Source organism: Pan troglodytes, chromosome X (assembly GCF_028858775.2).
Source record: "Pan troglodytes isolate AG18354 chromosome X, NHGRI_mPanTro3-v2.0_pri, whole genome shotgun sequence".
Lineage (NCBI taxonomy): Eukaryota > Metazoa > Chordata > Mammalia > Primates > Hominidae > Pan > Pan troglodytes.
The window spans coordinates 121,154,908-121,175,976 of NC_072421.2; the positions used below are offsets into that span (position 1 = coordinate 121,154,908).

A 21,069-nucleotide genomic window follows, 5' to 3' on the forward strand; every position below is an offset into this window, starting at 1 on the left:
AGAGACACTTCCCAGCAGGGGTCGACAGACACATCATACAGGAGAGCTCTGGCTGGCATCTGGCGGGTGCCCCTCTAGGAGGAAGCTTCCAGAAGAAGGAAAAGACAACAATCTTTGCAGTTCTGCAGCCTCTGCTGGAGCTACCCAGGCAAACAGGGTCTGGAGTGGACCTCCAGCAAACTCCAGCAAACCTGCAGCAGAGGGGCCTGACTATTAGAAGGAAAACTAACAAACAGAAAGGAATAGAGTCAACACCAACAAATAGGATGTCCACACAAAAACCCCATCTGAATGACAAAGACCAAAGGTAGATAAATCCATGAAGATGAGAAAAAAACAGCACAAAAAGGCTGAAAATTCCAAAAACCAGAATGCCTCCCCTCCTCCAAAGGATCACAACTCCTCAACAACAAGGGAACAAAACTGGACAAAGAATGAGTTTGAGGAATTGACAGAAGTAGGCTTCAGAAGGTGGGTAATAAGAAATTCCTCCAAGCTAAAGGAGCATGTTCTAACCAAATGCAAGGAAGCTAAGAACCTTGAAAAAAGGTTAGAGAATTGCTAACTAGAATAACCAGTTAAGAGAAGAACATAAATGACCTGATGGAGCTGAAAAATACAGCATGAGAACTTCCTGAAGCATACACAAGTATCAATAGCCGAATCGATCAAGCAGAAGAAAGGATATCAGAGACTGAAGATCAATTTAATGAAACAAAACGTGAAGACAAGATTAGAGAAAAAAAGAATGAAAAGGAACAAACAAAGCTTCCAAGAAATATGGGACTATGTGAAAAGACCAAACCTACGTTTGATTGGTGTACCTGAAAGTGACGAAGAGAATGGAACCAAGTTGGAAAACACTCTTCAGGGTATTATCCAGGAAAACTTCTCCAATCTAGCAAGACAGGCCAACATTCAAAATTCAGGAAATACAGAGACCACCACAAAGATACTCCTCGAGAAGAGCAACCCCAAGACACATAATTGTCAGATTCACCAAGGTTGAAACAAAGAAAAAAATGTTAAGGGCAGCCAGAGAGAAAGGTCGGGTTACCCACAAAGGGAAGCCCATCAGACTAACAGCGGATCTCTCAGCAGAAACCTTACAAGCCAGAAGAGATTGGGGGCTAAAAATAAACATTCTTAAAGAAAAGAATTTTCAACCCCGAATTTCATATCCAGCCAAACTAAGCTTTATAAGCGAAGGAGAAATAAAATCCTTTACAGTCAAGCAAATGCTGAGAGATTATGTCACTACCAGGCCTGCCTTACATGAGCTCCTGAAGGAAGCACTAAATATGGAAAGGAAAGACTGAAACCAGCTACTGCAAAAACCTACCAAATTGTAAAGACCATCGACACTATGAAGAAACTGCATCGACTAACAGGCAAGATAACCAGCTAGCATCATAATGACAGGATCAAATTCACATATAACAATATTAACCTTAAATATAAATGGGCCAAATGCCCCTAAATTAAAAGACATAGACTAGGAAATTGCATAGGGTCAAGACCTATCAGTGTGCTGTATTCAGGAGACCCATCTCACGTGCAAAGACACACATAGGCTCAAAATAAAGGGATGGAGGAAGATTTACCAAGCAAATAGAAAGCAAAAAAAGCAGAGGTTGCAATCCTAGTCTCTGATAAAACAGACGTTAAAACAACAAAGATCAAAAAAAGACAAAGAGAGGCATTACATAATGGTAAAGGGATCAACGTAACAAGAAGAGCTAACTATACTAAATATATATGCGCCCAATACAGGAGCATCCAGATTCATAAAGCAAGTTCTTAGAGACCTACAAAGAGATTTTGGCTGCCACACAATAATAGTGGGAGACTTTAACACCCCACTGTCAATATTAGACAGATCAACGACACAGAAAATTAACAAGGATATTCAGGACTTGAACTCAGCTCTGGACCAAGTGGACCTAATAGACATCTACAGAACTCTCCACCTCAAATCAACAGAATATACATTCTTCTCAGCATCACATCACACTTATTCTAAAATTGAGCACATAATTGGACGTAAAAGACTCCTCAGGGCATGCAAAATAATGGAAATCATAACAAACAGTCTCTCGGACCACAGTGCAATCAAATTAGAACTTGGGATTAAGAAAAAAACACACAACTACATGGAAACTGAACAACTTGCTCCTGAATGACTACTGGGTAAACAATGCAATTAAGACAGAAATAAACAAGTTATTTGAAACCAATGAGAACAAAGACAAAATGTACCACAATCTATGGGACGCAGCTAAGGCAGTGTTTAGAGAGAAATTTATAGCACTAAATGCCCACAGGAGAAAGCGGAAAAGATCTAAAATCGACATCCTAACATCACAATTAAAAGAAGTAGAGAAGCAAGAGCAAACAAACTCAAAACCTAGCAGAAGACAAGAAATAACTAAGATCAGAGCAGAACTGAAGGAGATAGAGACACAAAAAACCCTTCAAAATATCACGGAATCCAGAAGCTGGTTTTCTGAAAAGATTAACAAAATAGACTGCTAGCCAGATTAATAAAGAAGAAAGAGAGAAGAATCAAATAGACACAATAAAAAATTATAAAGGGGATATCACCATTGATCCCACAGAAATACAAACTACCATCAGGGAATACTATAAACACCTCTACGCAAATAAACTAGAAAATCTAGAAGAAATGGATAAATTCCTGGACACATACGCCCCCCCAAGACTAAACCAGGAAGAAGTGGAATCCCTGAATAGACCAATAACAAGTTCTGAAATTGAGGCAGTAACTAATAACCTAACAACCAAAAAAGGCCCAGGACAAGACGGATTCAAAGCCAAATTCTACCAGAAGTACAAAGAGGAGCTCGTACCATTCTTTCTGAAACTATTCCAAACAATAGAAAAAGAGGGACACCACCCTAGCTCATTTTACGAGGCCAGCATCATCCTGATACCAAAACCTGGCAGACACACAACAAAAAAAGAAAATTTCAGGCCAACATCCCTGATGAACATAGATGCAAAAATCCTCAATAAAAAACTGGCAAACTGAATCCAGCAGCACATCAAAAAGTTTATCCACCACAATCAAGTTGGCTTCATCCCGGGGATGCAAGGCTGGTTCAACATAGGCAAATCAATAAACGTAATCCATCACATTAACAGAACCAATGACAAAAACTACCTGATTATCTCAATAGATGCAGAAAAGGCCTTCGAGAAAATTCAACACCCTTTCATGCTAAAAACTCTCAATAAACTAGGTATCGATGGAACATATCTCAAAATAATAAGAACTATTTATGACAAACCCACAGCCAATATCATACTGAGTGAGCAAAAACTGGAAGCATTCCCTTTGAAAACCAGCACAACACAGGGATGCCCTCTCTCACCATTCCTATTCAGCATAGTATTGGAAGTTCTGGTCAGGGCAATCAGCCAAGAGAAAGAAATAAAGGGTACTGAAATAGGAAGAGAGGAAGTCAAATTGTCTCTGTTTGCAGATGACATGATTGTATATTTAGAAAACCCCATTGTCTCAGCCCACAATCTCCTTAAGCTGATAAGCAACCTCAGCAAAGTCTCAGGATACAAAATCAATGTGCAAAAATCACAAGCATTCCTATACACCAATAATAGAGAGCCAAATCATGAGTGAACTCCCGTTCACAATTGCTACAGAGAGAATAAAATACCTAGGAATACAGCTTATAAGGGATGTGAAGGACCTCCTCAAGGAGAACTACAAACTACTGCTCAAGGAAATAAGAGAGGACACAAACAAATGGAAAAACATTCCATGCTCATGGGTAGGAAGAATCAATATCGTGAAAATGGCCACACCATCCAAAGTAATTTATAGATTCAATGCTATCCCCATCAAGCTACCAGTAACTTTTTTCACAGAGTTAGAAAAAACTACTTTAAATTTCATAAGGAACCAAAAAAGAGCTCGTATACCCAAGACAATCCTAAGCAAAAAGAACAAAGCTGGAGGCATCATGCTACCTCACTTCAAACTATACTACAAGGCTACAGTAACCAAAATAGCATGGTACTGGTACCAAAACAGATACATAGACCAATGGAACAGAACAGAGGCCTCAGAAATAACACCACACATCTACAACTATCTGATCTTTGACAAACCTGACAAAAACAAGCAATGGGGAAAGGATCCCCTATTTAATAAATGGTGTTGGAAAACTGGCTAGCCATATGCAGAAAACTGAAACTGGACCCCTTCCTTACACCATATACAACAATTAACTCAAGATGGATTAAAAGACTTAAACATTAAGACCGCAAACCCGAAAAACCCTAGAAGAAAATTTAGGCAATACCATTTAGGACAAAGGCATGGGCAAAGACTTCATGACTAAAACACCAAAAGCAATGGCAACAAAAGCCAGAATTGACAAACGGGATCTAATTAAACTATTCTGCACAGCAAAAGAAACTATCATCAGAATGAACAAGCAACCTACAGAATGGGAGAAAATTTTTGTAATCTATCCATCTGACAAAAGGGCTAATATCCAGAATCTAGAAGGAACTTAAACAAATTTACAAGAAAAAAAAAACCCATCAAAAAGTGGGCGAATGATATGAACAGACACTTCTCAAAAGAAGACATTTATGCAGCCAACAAACATGAAAAAAATGCTCATCATCACTGGTCATTAGAGAAATGCAAATCAAAACCACAATGAGATACCATCTCACACCAGTTAGAATGGTGATCATTAAAAAGTCAGGAAACAACAGATGCTGGCAAGGATGTGGAGAAATGGTAATGCTTTTACACTGTTGTAAATTAGTTCAACCATTGTGGAAGACAGTGTGGCGATTCCTCAAGGATCTAGAACTAGAAATACCATTTGACCCAGCAATCCCATTACTGGGTATATACCCAGAGGATTATAAATCATTCTACTATAAAGACACATGCACACGTATGTTTACTGCAGCACTGTTCACAATAGCAAAGACTTAGAACCCACCCAAATGCCCATCAATGATAGACTGGATTAAGAAAATGTGGCACATATACACCATGGAATACTATGCAGCCACAAAAATGGATGAGTTCATGTCCTTTGCAGGGACATGGATGAAGCTGGAAATCATCATTCTCAGCAAACTAACACAGGAACAGAAAACCAAACACCGCGTGTTCTCATTCGTAAGTGGGAGTTGAACAATTAGAACACAAGGACACAGGGAGGGGAACATCACACACAGGGGTCTGTAGCAGGGTGGGGGGTTAGGGGAGGGATAGCATTAGGAGAAATACCTAATGTAGATGATGGGTTGATGGGTGCAGCAAACCACCATGGCACGTGTATACCTATGTAACAAACATGCACGTTCTGCACATGTATCCCAGAACTTAAAGTATAATAATAATAAAATATATATATATATATATACACACACACACTTGCCTGTGAGCAACTGAATTTTTAAGTTTGAATAGGCAGAGTGCAGTGGCTCACACCTGTAATCCCAACACTTTGGGAGGCTGAGACCGCGGATCACGAGGTCAGGAGCTCAAGACCACTCTGACCAACATGGTGAAACCCCTTCTCTACTAAAAAAAAAATGCAAAGATTAGCCAGGCATGGTGGGCGCGCACCTGTAATCCCAGCTACTCAGGAGGCTGAGGCAGGAGAATCGCGTGAACCTAGGAGGCAGAGGTTATGGTGAGGTGAAATTGCGCCACTGCATTCCAGCCTGGGTGACAGAGCTAGACTCCGTCTCAAAAAAAAAAAAAAAAAAAAAAAAAAAAAAAAAAAAAAAAAAAAAAAAGTTTGAATAAAACTAGCCACAATTATGCCTATATAGGCTATTAGCTGAATGGCCCAAAACAAGTTCCAAAATTGCCCTATAAAGACACAGTAGCTGATCGGGCTGCATAACAGTACAGGACACACAAAAAATATATAGGTTTATAGGTTTATTAGGAGGAGGGTTTTTGGGGAGTCATGGAATAAATGGAAAAGTTGTAGATATAACTAGATAATTTTTTATTACTAAGGATCTATTTTTCGTATCCCTGCCCCTTGAACATTTCAAACACTACTCAGGATTATGTCTCAGAAGAGAGAGGAAAAAAACACAAGATTTTTGAAAAGACTGGAACCTGAAACTGTGTGAATTAAAACACTATTTTCAACTTACTCCTTCTTCTCATTCTTACTACAATTTATTTAGTACTCACTATGTGCCACGTACAGACTAAAACCTTCGCATTTATTTCTTAAAACTACTCTATGAAGAAGCTTGGGCTTTAAGCTACATAACCAAGACAGATTTTCAATTTTGAAAACAAATAAATGGAATGAAGCAGAATCAGACTCCCCCTCCTGTAATAGCTGACAAAAAAACAAAAAGTAGTAAACATCAGCCTCAAAGTTCTAAAGCATTTGGTTTATAAACTACAGTTTTGGAACTACTGGTCTAAGGCACATTCTCCTTGCAATCCAAATTTTTATTATGAAAAATTTCAAATTACATAAAAACTGAAAGGATAGTATACTAAACAGCTATATATACCTACCTGCTAAATTCAACAATTAACATTTTGCCCTTTTTTCGGCAGACCAAAAAAATTTGCAGGCATGACACGTTTCTCAAAATAATTCAGGATGTCTCCTAAGAACAAGGACATGCCTCCATATTAACACAAGATCACTATCTCACCTATTTCCTAATGTCATCTAATACCCAGTCTGGGGTATATTCTGCCTGCCTAATTTCAGGTTTTATTAAGCTTTATTTGTAAATCAATTTAGAGCACTTTGGCTTTTACCAAGGGCCAACGTATGAAATAGCCACATAAACAGTCTTTCTAGACAAATTAATTACCATGGCAGAGTAAAACATAAACACAGAATCTCTCTCCCCCATTCCTAACACAATAAATAAAATATATTTTATTTATATTTATAAGAATCGCTTGAACCCGGAAGGCGGAGGTTGCAATGAGCTGAGATTGCACCACTGCACTCTAGCCTGGCGACAAAGCAAGACTCTGTCTGGGAAAAAAAAAAAAAAAAGGGAACTTAATGGCCGGGCACGGTGGCTCATGCCTGTAATCCCAGCACTTTGGGAGGCCAAGGTGGGCAGATCACCTGAGGTCAGGAGTTCCAGACCAGCCTGGCAAACACGGAGAAACCTCGTCTGTACTAAAAGTACAAAAATTAGCTGGGTGTGGTAGTGGACACCTGTAATCCCAGCTACTGAGGAGGCTGAGGCAGGAGAATAGCTTGAACCCGTGAACCCGGGAGGCAGAGGCTACAGTGAGCAGAGATCATGCCACTGCACTCCAGCCTGGGCAACAAGAGCGAGACTCCGTCTAAAAAAAAAAAAAAAAAAAAAGAGAGAGAGAGAGAGAGAAAGAGGAACTTATGCTATTTACTTCTAGGGGGGAAAAAGACAAACAAGATTCTGTGACTGGCTGGGTACGGTGTTTGACACCTGTAATCTCAGCACTGTGGGAGGCCAAGGCAGGTGTATCACTCGAGGCAAGAAGTTTTAGACCAGCCTAGCCAACATGGCAAAACCCCGTCTCTACTAAAAATATAAAAAATTAGCCAGGCATGGTGGCACGTGCCTGTAATCACAGCTACTCAGGAGCCTGAGGCATGAGAATTGCTTGAACCCAGAAGGCGGAGGTTGCAGTGAGCCAAGGTCACTCCACTGCACTCCAGCCTGGGTGACAGAGCAAAACTCTGTCTCAAAAAAACAAAGGCGGGGAGCTGGGCATGGTGGCTCACGCCTGTAATTCCAGCACTTTGGGAGGCGGAGGTGGGTAGATCATCTAAGGTCAGGAGTTCAAAACTAGCCTGGCCAACAAGGTGAAACCTCATCTCTACTAAAAATAGAAAAATTAGCTGGGTGTGGTGGCGCATGCTTATAGTCCCAGCTACTAGAGAGGCTAAGGCAGGAGAACTGCTTGAACCCAGGGGGCGGAGGTTGCAGTGAGCCAAGATCATGCCATTGCACTCCAGCCTGGATGACAAAAGCAAAATTCCACCTCAAAAAAAAAAGGGCAGGGGCAATATAAGCAGAGATATGGAAATTTTAAGAAAAAATAAAAAAAGAAATCCTACAGATAAAAAACACTGTAACAGAATGAAGAATGCCTTTGATGGCTTATTGGGAGATAATGCGGCTGAGGAAAAAATTCTGAGCTTGAGGATATCTCCATAGAAGCCTGCAAAACTGAAAAGCAAAGAGAAAAAAGTCTGATAAAAGGCAGAACAGAATATCCAAGAACCGTAGGACTAAAAAACTGTAACATATGCATAATGGAAATAGCAGAAGGAAGGAAGGAAGAGAAGAAATATTTGAAGCAATGATGACAGAATTTCCCCAAACTAGTATCAGGCACCAAACCACAGATGCGGGAAACTCAGAAAACACCAAGCAAGACAGATGCAAAAAGTAAATAAATAAATAAATAAATAAACAAATAAACAAAACAAACAAAAAAAACTACACTTGGGCATATCATGTTATAACTACAGAAAATCAAAGAAAAAGAAAAAATCCTAAAAGATGCTGGGTGTGGGGGAGAACACCTTGCTTATGGAGAAGCAAGGATAAGAATTTAAAACATTTCTCCTTAGAAACTATGCAAGCAGAGTGCAGTGAAAGATTTAAAGTGTTAAGATAAAAAAAAAACCTAGAATTCTGGACCCTGTGAAATTATACTTTAAATGTAAAGGAGAAATAAAGACTTTCTCAGACAAAAACTGAGGGAATTTGTTGCCAGTAGACCTCTCTTGCAAGAAATACCAAGTAAGTTCTTTAGAGAGAAAGAATATAGGTCAGAAACTTGGATATATATAAACAAACAAAAAAAGAAACACTGAAGTAAGATTAAGTGAAGGTAAAATGTTTATTTTTCTTATGCTTAACTAATATAACAAAAATAAGTTTGTTCAAAATAATAATAGCAACAATGTATTTGATTACATACGCATATGCGTGTGTGTGTGTGTGTGTGTGTGTGTGTGTGTATAAGCAAATGAATGACTTCAGTGATGCAAGGGTCAGGAGGAAAGAATTAGGATTATGCTGTTATTGTAAGGTACTCACACTACCCATGAAGCAAAATAGTGTGTTTGAAAGTGGACTTGGATCAATTGTAAATGTACATTGCAAACTGTGGGGTAATCACTAAAAAACTTAACCAAAAATGGGCCAGAAAGGGCAGGAAAAGAGTGGAAGACAAAAACAAGAACAAAAAACAGGGGCAAAAACTAAAAAAGAATAAGAAAAATGGTAGATATTAATATTAATCCAAATATATCAATTACTTTGAACACTGATCATCTAAATGCACCAATTAAAATACAAAGACTGTCAGAGTAGATCAAAAACCTAGGTCCACACAAAAACTTGTACAAAGGTGCTTACAGCAGCTTTATTCTTGATTGCCAAAACTTGGAAGCAACCACCATGTCCTTCAGTAGGTGAATGGATAAACTGTGATACATGCAGACAATGAAATATTATTCAGTGCTAAAAAGAAATGAGCTATCAAGCCATGAAAAGACACAGAGTAAACCTAAATGTGTATAATTTTACTAAGTGAAAGACAACAATCTGAAAAGGCTACATACTATCTGATTTCAACTATATGCCTTTCTGGAAAAGGCAAAACCACGCAGACGATGAAAAGCTCAGTGGTTGCCAGGGGTTGTGAGGAGAGAGGGATAAATGAGCAGAGCACAGAGGATTTTTTAGGGCAGTGATAATATTCTATACATTTGACGAGATCCCTAGTATGTACAACACAAAGCAAATCCTGATGTAAACTATGGACTTTGGGTGATGTGTCAATGTGGATTCATCCCTGTAACAAATGTACCACTCTGGTGGGAGATGTTGATTACAAGGGAGGCTATGCACATATGGGAACAGGGGCTATATAGCAAATCTTTGTGCCTTCCTCTGGATTTTGCTGTGAACCTAAAACTGCTCTAAAACATAAAGTCTAAAAAATATATAGGTGCTATCAAAAACATTTGAGTATGTCAGGTGAGCATGTTAGTGCTCTATAATTAAAGAAAATGTTATTATAGCAAAATGTGTCCTTTTACATGAAACAATTCTAGAACCACTACACTCCTCCACTGCTTAAGCCTAGAACAAGAATCCTCAAAGTTTGGTCTTTGGGCCAGGAGCATCAACATCACAGGAGAACTTCTTAGAAATGCAAATTCTAAGGTCTCATCTCAAGACCTACTGAATCAAAAACTCCAAGGATGGGGCCCAACAATCTATTTTAACAAGTCCTTGGCTGGGCACAGTGGCTCACGCCTGTAATCCCAGCACTTTGGGAGGCCGAGGCGGGCGGATCACAAGGTCAAGAGATCAAGACCATTCTGGCCAACATGGTGAAACCCCATCTCTGCTAAAAGTACAAAAATTAGCTGGGCATGGTGGCGCGTGCCTGTAGTCCCAGCTACTTGGGAGGCTGAGGCAGGAGAACTGCTTGAACCCGGGAGGCGGAGGTTGCAGTGAGCCGAGGTTGCGCCACTGCACTCCAGCCTGGCAACAGAGCGAGACTCCGTCTCAAAAAAAAACAAAAACAAAAACAAGTCCTCTGGGTGATTACAACGCATGCTGAAGTTTGAGAATCACTGTACTAGGAGTTAGTCCCATATACTACATACCTCAAATTTAAGAAACATATATACACATAATCAGAGAAATAAATTACAAATAACTATAGGGCTGGAAGATAATTCTGTTAAGTGATATCTGGTACAAGTATATAAGCCTCTTTTTAAAAATATACATAATTTGTATATAAAAGCAACCCTAAGCTTATAAATGAGATTTGTTAAAGAAGTGTAATTGTAAATACATTATTTGGAACTAAGGTCATATTCACCCTTTAGAAGCAATCTTAAAAATCCTGCTTGAATTCCAAGCTAGACAACAAAAGCCATTTAAACACAGAACAAATGATTTGTCACGGCAAAATCTTTTATGGGTAAAAATAGATCAAAATTCTAACTCAGATAACTGTAAGGATTCACTTTTCCATCACAAACCTAGTAATGAGAAAACGCAGATTTCTTCTTACACTGGTCTCTATGGTCAAAACTAACATTTTTCTCTTCCCTTCTGCCCTTCATCTCTGCAAGAATAGACTGGAGTTAACGCAGGAACCTGGCACAACTAGGGCAGAACGGGTGTACAGGATGAATGCAATGGAGAAGGCAAGAGGGGAAGTGTGACAGCTCTACCAAGTGTGTATCTTGGTAATAATATTGTATATGGTTATGTACAGGACTTCCATGAGTTGAAGGTTTGGTCTCCTGCTCACAAGTTTGATATTTATAACCAAAGAATTTCAGAACAAGAGATCTGAACATTAAGATTTTCAAGTTAAAAGAGCAGCATTAGGTAGGTGAAAGTATGAGGAGAAACAGTCTGTTTATATAGTCTCAAAGTGTTATATCTTCCCACAAGACATATATTAATAACAAAGGGAAAAATAGTAACTGTATAGTGGAGAAACCTGGCAGAGATCATCTTAACCAAATGATAAAGTTAACATCACCAGCAATGGAACAAAGTGACTTCACATGCACCTGATATGATGCACTGGAAAAAAATACAGCCCTTTTGTTTCTTGAGCAGGCACTAGCTAACATGAATCATCCTTTTCAGACAATAAAAATCAAGAGTGAAACATTATTATACTTCCTTTCTAAATTTCTTTAAATTTTTTACTGGTACAAATATTTGTACATATTTGTGGGGTACCTGTGATAATTTGTTACAAGCAATCCCATTACTGGGTATTTATCCAAAGGAAAAGTAATCAATATATCAAAAGAATACCTGCACTCTCATGTTTATTACAACACTACTCACAACAGCAAAGCTATGGAATCAACCTGTTAAGTGCCCATCAACTGATGAATGAATAAAGAAAATGTGGTATATATATATACACAATGGAATACTATTCAGCCATAAAAAAGAATGAAATCATATCATTTGCAGCAATGTGGATGGAACTGAAGGTCTTTATGTTAAGTGAAATAAGCCAGGCACAGAAAGACAAATATCATATGTTCTCACTCGTGTGAAAGCTAAAAAAGTGGCCTCATGGCCGGGCACAGTGGCTCACGCCTGTAATTCCAGCATTTTGGGAGGCGGAGAAGGGCAGATCACCTGAGGTCAGGAGTTCGAGACCAGCGTAGCAAACATGGTGAAACCCTGTCTTTACTAAAAATACAAACATCAGTTGGGCGTGGTGGCGGGCACCTGTAATCCCAGCTACTCGGGAGGCTGAAGCAGGAGAATTGCTTGAACCCAGGAGGCGGAGGTTGCAGTGAGCCGAGATCGCGCCATTGCACTCCAGCCTGGGCGACAAGAGCGAAACTCCATCTCAAAAAAAAACAAAACAAAACAAACAAAAAAACCCAAAAAAACAAAAAAGTGGTCTCATGGAGGGAGAGGATAGAATGACAGATAACAGAGGCTGGGGGTGAGGGGGAATAAACAGAGGTTGATTAATAGGTACAAATATGCAGTTAGATCGATGGAATGAATTCCAATGTTCAATAGCAGAGTAGGGTGACTACAGTTAACAACAATGTATTATATATTTCAAAATAGTCAGAACAGAGGACTTAGAATGTTCCCAACATTTAGAAATGATATACTTCCATTTCATATGAATATTATATAATAAACTATATATATAGTAATAATTAACTACTTAACAGATTTCTTTAGAGTACCTTTACATAATGTAAATTTGTGAGCATTAAAAACAACCTACCTAGGCAACATAGGGAGACTCTGTCTCTACAAATATTTAAAAAATTAGCCAGGCATGGCGCATGCACCTGTGGTCCCAGCTACTTGGGCTGCTGAGGCGGGAAGATCCCTTCAGCCTGAGAGATCAAGGCTGCAGTGAGCCATGGTGGTGCCACTTACACTCCAGCCTTCATGACAGAGTGCAATCCTACCTCAAAAACAAACAAAAAAAAATCTACCAGCTAAGTATAAAAAGCCAAGTCAAATATTTCAGATGTCAAGAAATTAATATACAATAGCCGTTAGTATTTCTATACAGTTGCTGTTGTCTAAAATTCAAATTAGATATAATCACCAAACACTGAAGACACCCTGCATTTGTGCTTTTTAACAATGTCTAGATGGTTTTTTTAGTTGTCATGATTCACAACTTTAAAGAAACTATGTATAATTCTTTTCAGCTTTAAAACCTTGGGCTGGGCAAAGATTTCTTAGAGCATGAAAAGCAAACCATAAAAGAAAAATACTGGCCGGGCGCGGTGGCTCATGCCTGTAATCCCAGCACTGTGGGAGACCGAGGTGGGCAGATCACGAGGTCAGGAGATCGAGACCATCCTGGCTAACACGGTGAAACCCCATCTCTACTAAAAATACAAAAAAAATTAGCCGGGCGTGGTGGTGGGCGCCTGTAGTCCCAGCTACTTGGGAGGCTGAGGCAGGAGAATGGTGTGAACTCGGGAGGCGGAGCTTGCAGTGAGCCGAGATCGCGCCACTGGACTCCAGCCTGGGCAACAGAGCGAGACTCCGTCTCAAAAAAAAAAAAAAAAAAATACTACTAAATCGGAATTAAACGTTAAAATTTTTTGCTGTCAAAAGATAGTTAACAAAATGAAAAGGCAAATTAGACTAAGAAAAAAATTTCACAATATCACATATCTGATAAGGCCTTGCATCCAGAATAAAGAACTCTTACAACTCAATAATAAAAAGACAAATAACGCAACTTAAAAATGTGCAAGAGACATGAACAGACATTTCACTAAAGATAACTATAAATGGCAAATAAGCACATGAAAAGATGATCAACATCCCTAGTCACTGGAACAAAATTAAAAGCTCAGTGAGATACCACTACATACCCACTAGAATGACTAAAACTTAAAAGAGTGACAACAACAAGTGTTGGTGGGAATGTGGAACAATTAGAAGTCTCATACAATAGCTCTTAGGAATGCAAAATGGTACAGATGCTTTGGAACAGTTTGGCAATTTCTTATGAAATTAAACATATACTTACTCATATGACCCATCAATCCCACTCCTGGGGACACAAACACACATGCCTCCCAAAAGGCTTGTGCAGGAATATTGAAAGCAGCTTTATAATAGCCTCCAAGTAGAAACAACCCAAACGCCCATCAACTGGTGGCTACACTCTGGTACGTCTATGTAATAAAATATCACTCAGCAATAAAGGAACTACTGACACATGCAACTTGGATAAATCTCAAAAGCTTAAGTGGAAGAAACTAGACTGAAAAGAGTATATACCATATGATTCCATTTATTAAATAAGATGTAGAAAAAGCAAAACTATAGTGATGGAAAGCCTATCAGAGGTTGCCAGGAACAGCAATGGAAGGAGGGAACTTCTATATCATGATTGTGGTGGTGAACATACAACTGTATGCATTTGTCAAAACTCATCAAATTGTACACTTAAAATTGTAGAAGTTTACTGTATTTAAATTATACCTCAAAGCTGATTTTTTTTAAAAAAAAGCATAAATGGTTATGGTTAGGATAGTAACTAGAATGCAGCATGAGAAAGACTCTAGGTTGCAGGTACTATTCTGTTTCTTTTTTTTTTTTTTATACTTCAAGTTCTAGGGTACATGTGCACAATGTGCAGGTTGGTTACATATGTATACATGTGCCATGTTGGTGTGCTGCACCCATCAACTAGTCATTTACATTAGGTATATTTCCTGATGCTATCCCTCCCCTCTCCCCACACCCCACAACAGGCCCCAGTGTGTGAAGTTCTCCTTCCTGTGTCCAAGTGTTCTCCTTGTTCAATTCCCACCTATGAGTGAGAACATGCGGTGTTTGGTTTTTTGTCCTTGTGAGAGTTTGCTGAGAACGATGGTTTCCAGCTTCATCCATGTCCCTGCAAAGGACATGAACTCATCCTTTTTTATGACTGCATAGTATTCCATGGTATATATGTGCCACATTTTCTTAATCCAGTCTGTCATTGATGGACATTTGGGTTGGTTCCAAGTCTTTGCTATTGTAAATAGTGCCGCAATAAACAAACATGTGCATGTGTCTTTATAGCAGCATGATTTATAATTCTTTGGGTATATACCCAGTAATGGGATTGCTGGATCAAATGGTATTTCTAGTTCTAGATCCTTGAGGAATCGCCACACTGTCTTCCACAAAGATGGATTAAAGACTTAAATGTTAGTCCTAAAACCATAAAAACCCTAGAAGAAAACCTAGGCAATACCATTCAGGACATAGGCATGGGCAAGGACTTCATGTCTAAAACACAAAAAGCAATGGCAACAAAAGCCAAAATTGACAAATGGGATCTAACTAACTAAAGAGCTTCTGCACAGCAAAAGAAACTACCATCAGAGTGAACTGGCAACCTACAGAATGGTAGAAAATTTTTGCAATCTACTCATCTGACAAAGGGCTAATATCCAGAATCTACAAAGAACTCAAACAAATTTAGAAGAAAAAACAAACAATCCCATCAACAAGTGGGCAAAGGATATGAACACACACTTCTCAAAAGAAGACATTTATGCAGCCAACAGACACATGAAAAAATGCTCAACACTGGCCATCAGAGAAACGCAAATCAAAACCACAATGAGATACCATCTCACACCAGTTAGAATGGCGATCATTAAAAAGTCAGAAAACAACAGGTGCTGGAGAGGAGGTGGAGAAATAGGAACACTTTCACACTGTTGGTGGGACTGTAAACTATTTGAGTTGGGTAGTGGACATATGGATGCTTAGTTTAGGGAAAGTCACTGAGCTGTATTTTTCCGTATGTATGTTTTATTTCAATAAAAATCTTAGTAAAAGAATAAATAAATAAAAGAATGGGTCCTTAACAGTCTGAGGCTGAAAAGACTTCTTACACATAGCAGCAATGATTGAAAACTACACTCAAGAAAATGACTAGAAGGAAAAGAATGCTAAGTAACCACTAATCATAAGGGAATTTAAAAAGCAGCCACTTGTCTGAAGTATATTTTCCCATGTGAGGGACTTGACTAATAATCTCGCTAGATTTGGGTTTATATTAATATATACAGTTATGCACCATTTAACAATGTTTCGGTTGATGGACCACATATACGACCAGGGTCATATAACATTATATTAGAGCTAAAAAATTCCTATTGCCTAGTGATATCATGGCTGTCCTAACATCTTAGTGCAAGGTATTACCTTTTAAATGTTTAGATATGTTCAGATACACAAATATTTAACAGTGTATTACAACTCCCCACAGTATTCAGTACGGGAACATTCTGTACAGGTTTGTAGCCTAGGAGTAACGGGCCATACCATATAGTCTAGGTATGTAGTAGGTCATACCATCTAGGCTTGTATAAGTACACTCTCTGATGTTTGCACAATGACGAATCACCTAATGATGCATTTCTCACCTGTCATTAAGCAACACTTGACTGCATATGGTTAGGACACACTGGAATTTTCCACAAACCTCACTCAACATAACCCTTTATTAAATGAGGTTCATATTTTTATTTCTAAAGATACTCATAACACAAGTATACTCAGAATATTTTCATTTCAAAATTTAGGTTTGTAAGAAAAATCTTACTTACCTCCTTCATAAATGACTTGCCTATGCGCACCACTTTTGCAAATAAAATGGGATCGTGAGAAAGGTGAGGACCAAGGTAACAGAACATATTGAACACGTCTCTCCTCAAATCTTCAAAGCTCTCAGCTTGTTTTGGTGCTCTCTTGTTTTGCAAAGCATTAACAGGTGAGCCTTTAGCACCTTTAGGAACGCCAACCCTATTTTAAAAAGTAAAATAAATAAATAAATAAATAAACAAATAAATAAGTATATAATAAATATAACTATATACACACACACTACAATATCTACCATTTTAACAAAGTTATCTTAATCAGTGAAATTTTTTCTTGCTCATATTTGCTTTCTACATTTCAATTGTGCCTAACTTTATTACACCAGATAATTCTCAACTGGTAGAAACACATAAAAACAACAGTCATTAGAAAAAAAAAATCAGAGCTCAGAGGAGAATGTTCCAAATTAACTGCTTAATCAGAGAAGTGTGGATTTCAAGGAACATTTAACACACACCATCTGAATCTGTTTTTAAACTTGGCCAGTATCGGGAACTTGGATATGGGAATGGGGAACAAGGGATGGACCTAAGATGCACTGGAAAATGAAACAGAAAAATATGGATATAACAACACTGATTCAAGTCAACTGACATTTCTCAATCTGGATTCCACAACCTAGGGTATGTGGAATGTGGTCGTAGGGAAAGTGAGCCATGTAATAAAAGAAGGTCACTTTAGGACACCATACCCAGAGTTCTCACCTGCTCAGCAGGTGCCCCACTGTGGAGTCACAGGGGTCACTCTCTAAGAAGCCTGCATGGTCCACGGCCCATGAAGTGACACTGACGGCAGCAACCAGCAGCTACACAAAAGTCACAAGGCTGAGGCTTTTAAGGCAGGCTCTGATCTATGGGGCTGTAGCCACAGCTGCTATCAATACTGCTCCTAAGTATCCTGCAAGTAGGCAGAAAGCTAAAGGACTAGATGACATAGTAACTGGGGATGATAAGAGAGGCTAAACTAGTAATTTCCAGAACAGCAGCCTATATGCCAGGAAAGGTAAGGGAACCAGAGAGGCAATGTCCTCACTCAGAGCCACTCAGCCAGGATGGAGAAAAATTACACTAAGAAAAAACCTCAGGAATTCTTTGCCCCTCCCACCCACTGAAAGGAGGGAAAGTCAAAACCAGAAGAATGGAGTTTCAACTCTCAATGGAACAAACCCAACCTAGAAGTCTAACTTGTAGTTTTCAGACTACACTGCAGCACACATTCTAGAACCCCTGGTCTAGACGTTAGAAGACAAGTCACTGATTAATATATATCAGACTGATACACTCTGTGAATAGTTCTTATCTTTTGATAAAAGGTACTAAAATATATGCTTGGTTTGAGGAGATAAGATAAATATAGATTTTGTTGTAGTCCTAAGCTATTTCTACCTCAATGATTAATAAAGTATAAAGTTACATACCTTCGGTAGAGAGGCTCAATAGTTATATGAATGAGCTTGCAAATAGCAAGGGCTATTAGCTTGTGTGAAGCTGCATAGTATGGAGGCATCTGATCCATAATGTTCTGTGCATGTTGCCAATCACCAATCTTTAATAAGGCTTCCAACAAGCCAAGTTTTTGGTTATCAGGTGGCTAAAAATGAATAGTCAAAACTAAGATACTCAGGATACAGACATCAAGAAATCTTAATACTTTGTCACTTAAAAAACTGACCTAAGCAACACATCAAAAATATTTGCTATTCATGGGAAATTAAACAATATATTCCTGCAAGTACAATCAAAATTTTTAGCTATTGAAAAAACATCAGGGCCAGGCGCAGCGGCTCACACCTATAGTCCAGGAACGTGGGAGGCTGAGGTAGGCAGATCACTTGAGCTCAGAAGTTTGAGACAAGCCTGGGCAACATGGCGAAATCCCATCTCTACAAAAAATACAAAAATTAGCCAAGTGTGGTGGCGCATGCCTGTAGTCCCAGCTACTCAGGAGGCTAAGGCTGGAGAATTACTTGAGCCCAGGAGGTAGAAGGCTGCAATGAGCTGTAATCATGCCACTGCACTCCAGCCCGGGTGAAAGAGTGAGACCCTGTCTCAAAAATAATAATTAATTAATTTAAAAAAAACAAACAGACACAGGCATTACAGTTTATAGACTTGGAATTAAGTTCTACTTCATGTTATGTCGTGCCACAGGAAACCAGAATTCATCATCTCTGAGAATCTCTTTAGGATTTGAGGGCCACTAATACACAGAGGACAATTAAAGTCAATACAACTTGTGATTTTACTTAGAAAACATTTTGAAATTTATACAAGAAAAAAAATATGACAGCTTCTCTTAAAAAGGAGCCATTCAGATTAAAAATAAAACCACTGTAGCAAATGATCCAGAAAATGAGGTTTCAGCAAAATGAAAACTAAGAAATTATTCTTCCATAAACGACTATTTAGAAGTTAAATTTCATAATTCAAAATCCAGAAGATAGTGTTAATTTTACTAGAATGAATTACATACTTTCTCTACTTTCTCCTCTTCTTTTTCCTTCTCTTTCTCTCGCTCATCCATTTTTTCAGAAGACAACACAACCATCGTAAGCTTTCTAACAATTTGCTTAGCTTCCGCAATTTCTCGTTTGTGTTCATCCATAATGCAATTATCAGCCGGAAGAAGCTAAAAATTGTACATTAAAATTTCATAAAATAGCTAATACCAACTACTTGTTCATATAAAAAGGAAACACTATTCTCAATTGATAAAACTATAAATAAGAAGTCTAACTTATTCGTGACCATTTGCCTTCTAAGTAAATTTCAGTTATTTTCTTATAATTTGACAGAATGAAGTACCTGAATTCTGTACCCCTTTTAAAATCAAGTCGCAGCTCAAAGTTTCACATCTTCTGTCTGACAGAGTCCCTAAAGTAATATAATACCACAACAGTGATGTTTTCCGTTGAATTTATTAGTTTACCCAAGAAAATACATAGCAGTTCCATTAAAAACATTACAAATTTCCCCATTAAAGGCTAAACTCCAAATTAAATAAAGCATTGCAATATGGATCCAATTTGGGAAAGGTGAGCTACTGAATAACACAAAGGGATAAATTTAAATCATCTAAATGAAAAATTTCAAGTAGAAAAATTATTAGTAACTTGACATCTCACTTTTTCTAGGAGCTTATTTAAGTCACAAGCTAGTTACTAATTTATTGCAAAAGAAAAAGTACTATGTGCATAGTCAACCCTCCATTATGAAAAAGGCTCAAGTATCTCAAACAGTCACCTTGTATGAGTGGAAGATGATTAATGAAGACATTTATAAAATAACTCTAACACAAAGAAAACTTTAGGCAACAAATTACTCAGTAGTTTCTGCTAGTCACTATGATAAGCTATAAAAGAAGTGTTCCTGACCCCTAGAAATGCATAATCTATTCCATTAACTAGGTTTAATGTAAACAGTAAATGAAAATAATAATGAACTATTAAACATTATAGATTTCATTCCATTTATCAAAAAAAAAAGGAGGGAGGGAGAGAGAAAAGTCACTATGGACTGGTGCAAGGAAGTAAGCAAGACTTTTTCTCATTCTGTATGTTCTCCCCTGGCAATCAAACACATTTGTATTGCTGTACTTATACACCTGGCACAGGTCCTCTTGTTTTATTTTTTACTTTTTTTTTTTTTTTTGAGACAGTTTTGCTCTCGTTGCCCAGGCTGGAGTGAAATGGCACGATCTCGGCCCACCGCAATCTCTGCCTCCCGGCTTCAAGCAATTCTGCCTCAGCCTCTCGAGTAGCTGGGATTACAGGCGTGTGCCACCACCCCAGGGTGATTTTGTACTTTTAGTAGAGATGGGATTTCAGCATGTTGGTCAGGCTGGTCTCGAACTCCTGACCTCAGATGATCTGCCCGCCTTGGCCTCCCAAAGTGTTGGGATTAGAAGTGTGAGCCACCGCGCCCGGCCATAGGTCCTTATCTTTTACCCAGACAATTACAACTCCCTCTAATGGCCAAACTGTTTCTTCTTATAGTTCTCTCAACTTTTATTTCTGTGTATTTTGAGAATATGTCATTAGATACATGTAAAGTTAGAACTGTTTTATCTTCCTAGTGAGCACAATCTTGTTATTATGAAGTAGCCCGCTTTATCTCCTTCTGCCAAAAAGTCTATTTTGTCCAACAGTAAGTTTGCTGATCTATTTTCTCATCCTTTTACTATCAACATTTCATTATCCTTAAGTTTAAGCTGTTTCTCATATAAATAATAAACTCATTTTTAATTCCACTTGACAATCTTTGTCATATTAACAGGACCACTCAGTCTGCTTACATTTACTGCTAAATGCAATCATAATGAGTAATAAATCTA

General features: G+C 38.3%; 1 protein-coding gene across 33 annotated transcripts in view; it reads right to left on the reverse strand.

The window, feature by feature from the left end:
• THOC2 (THO complex subunit 2) overlaps positions 1-21,069 on the reverse strand; it is a 133,087-nt gene that overhangs the window by 48,659 nt on the left and 63,359 nt on the right. For all 33 annotated transcript variants that reach the window (XR_010154894.1, XR_010154893.1, XR_010154887.1 and 30 more), the window contains 3 exons: positions 19,210-19,365; positions 18,155-18,327; positions 16,683-16,878 (listed from right to left, as the gene is read on the reverse strand). Coding sequence is in view for 19 of the 33 variants with exons in the window: in XM_016943321.3 (XP_016798810.1) it covers positions 16,683-16,878; positions 18,155-18,327; positions 19,210-19,365 (525 nt within the window). In the remaining 14 variants the exon portion in view is untranslated. The remainder of the gene's footprint in view (positions 1-16,682; positions 16,879-18,154; positions 18,328-19,209; positions 19,366-21,069) is intronic.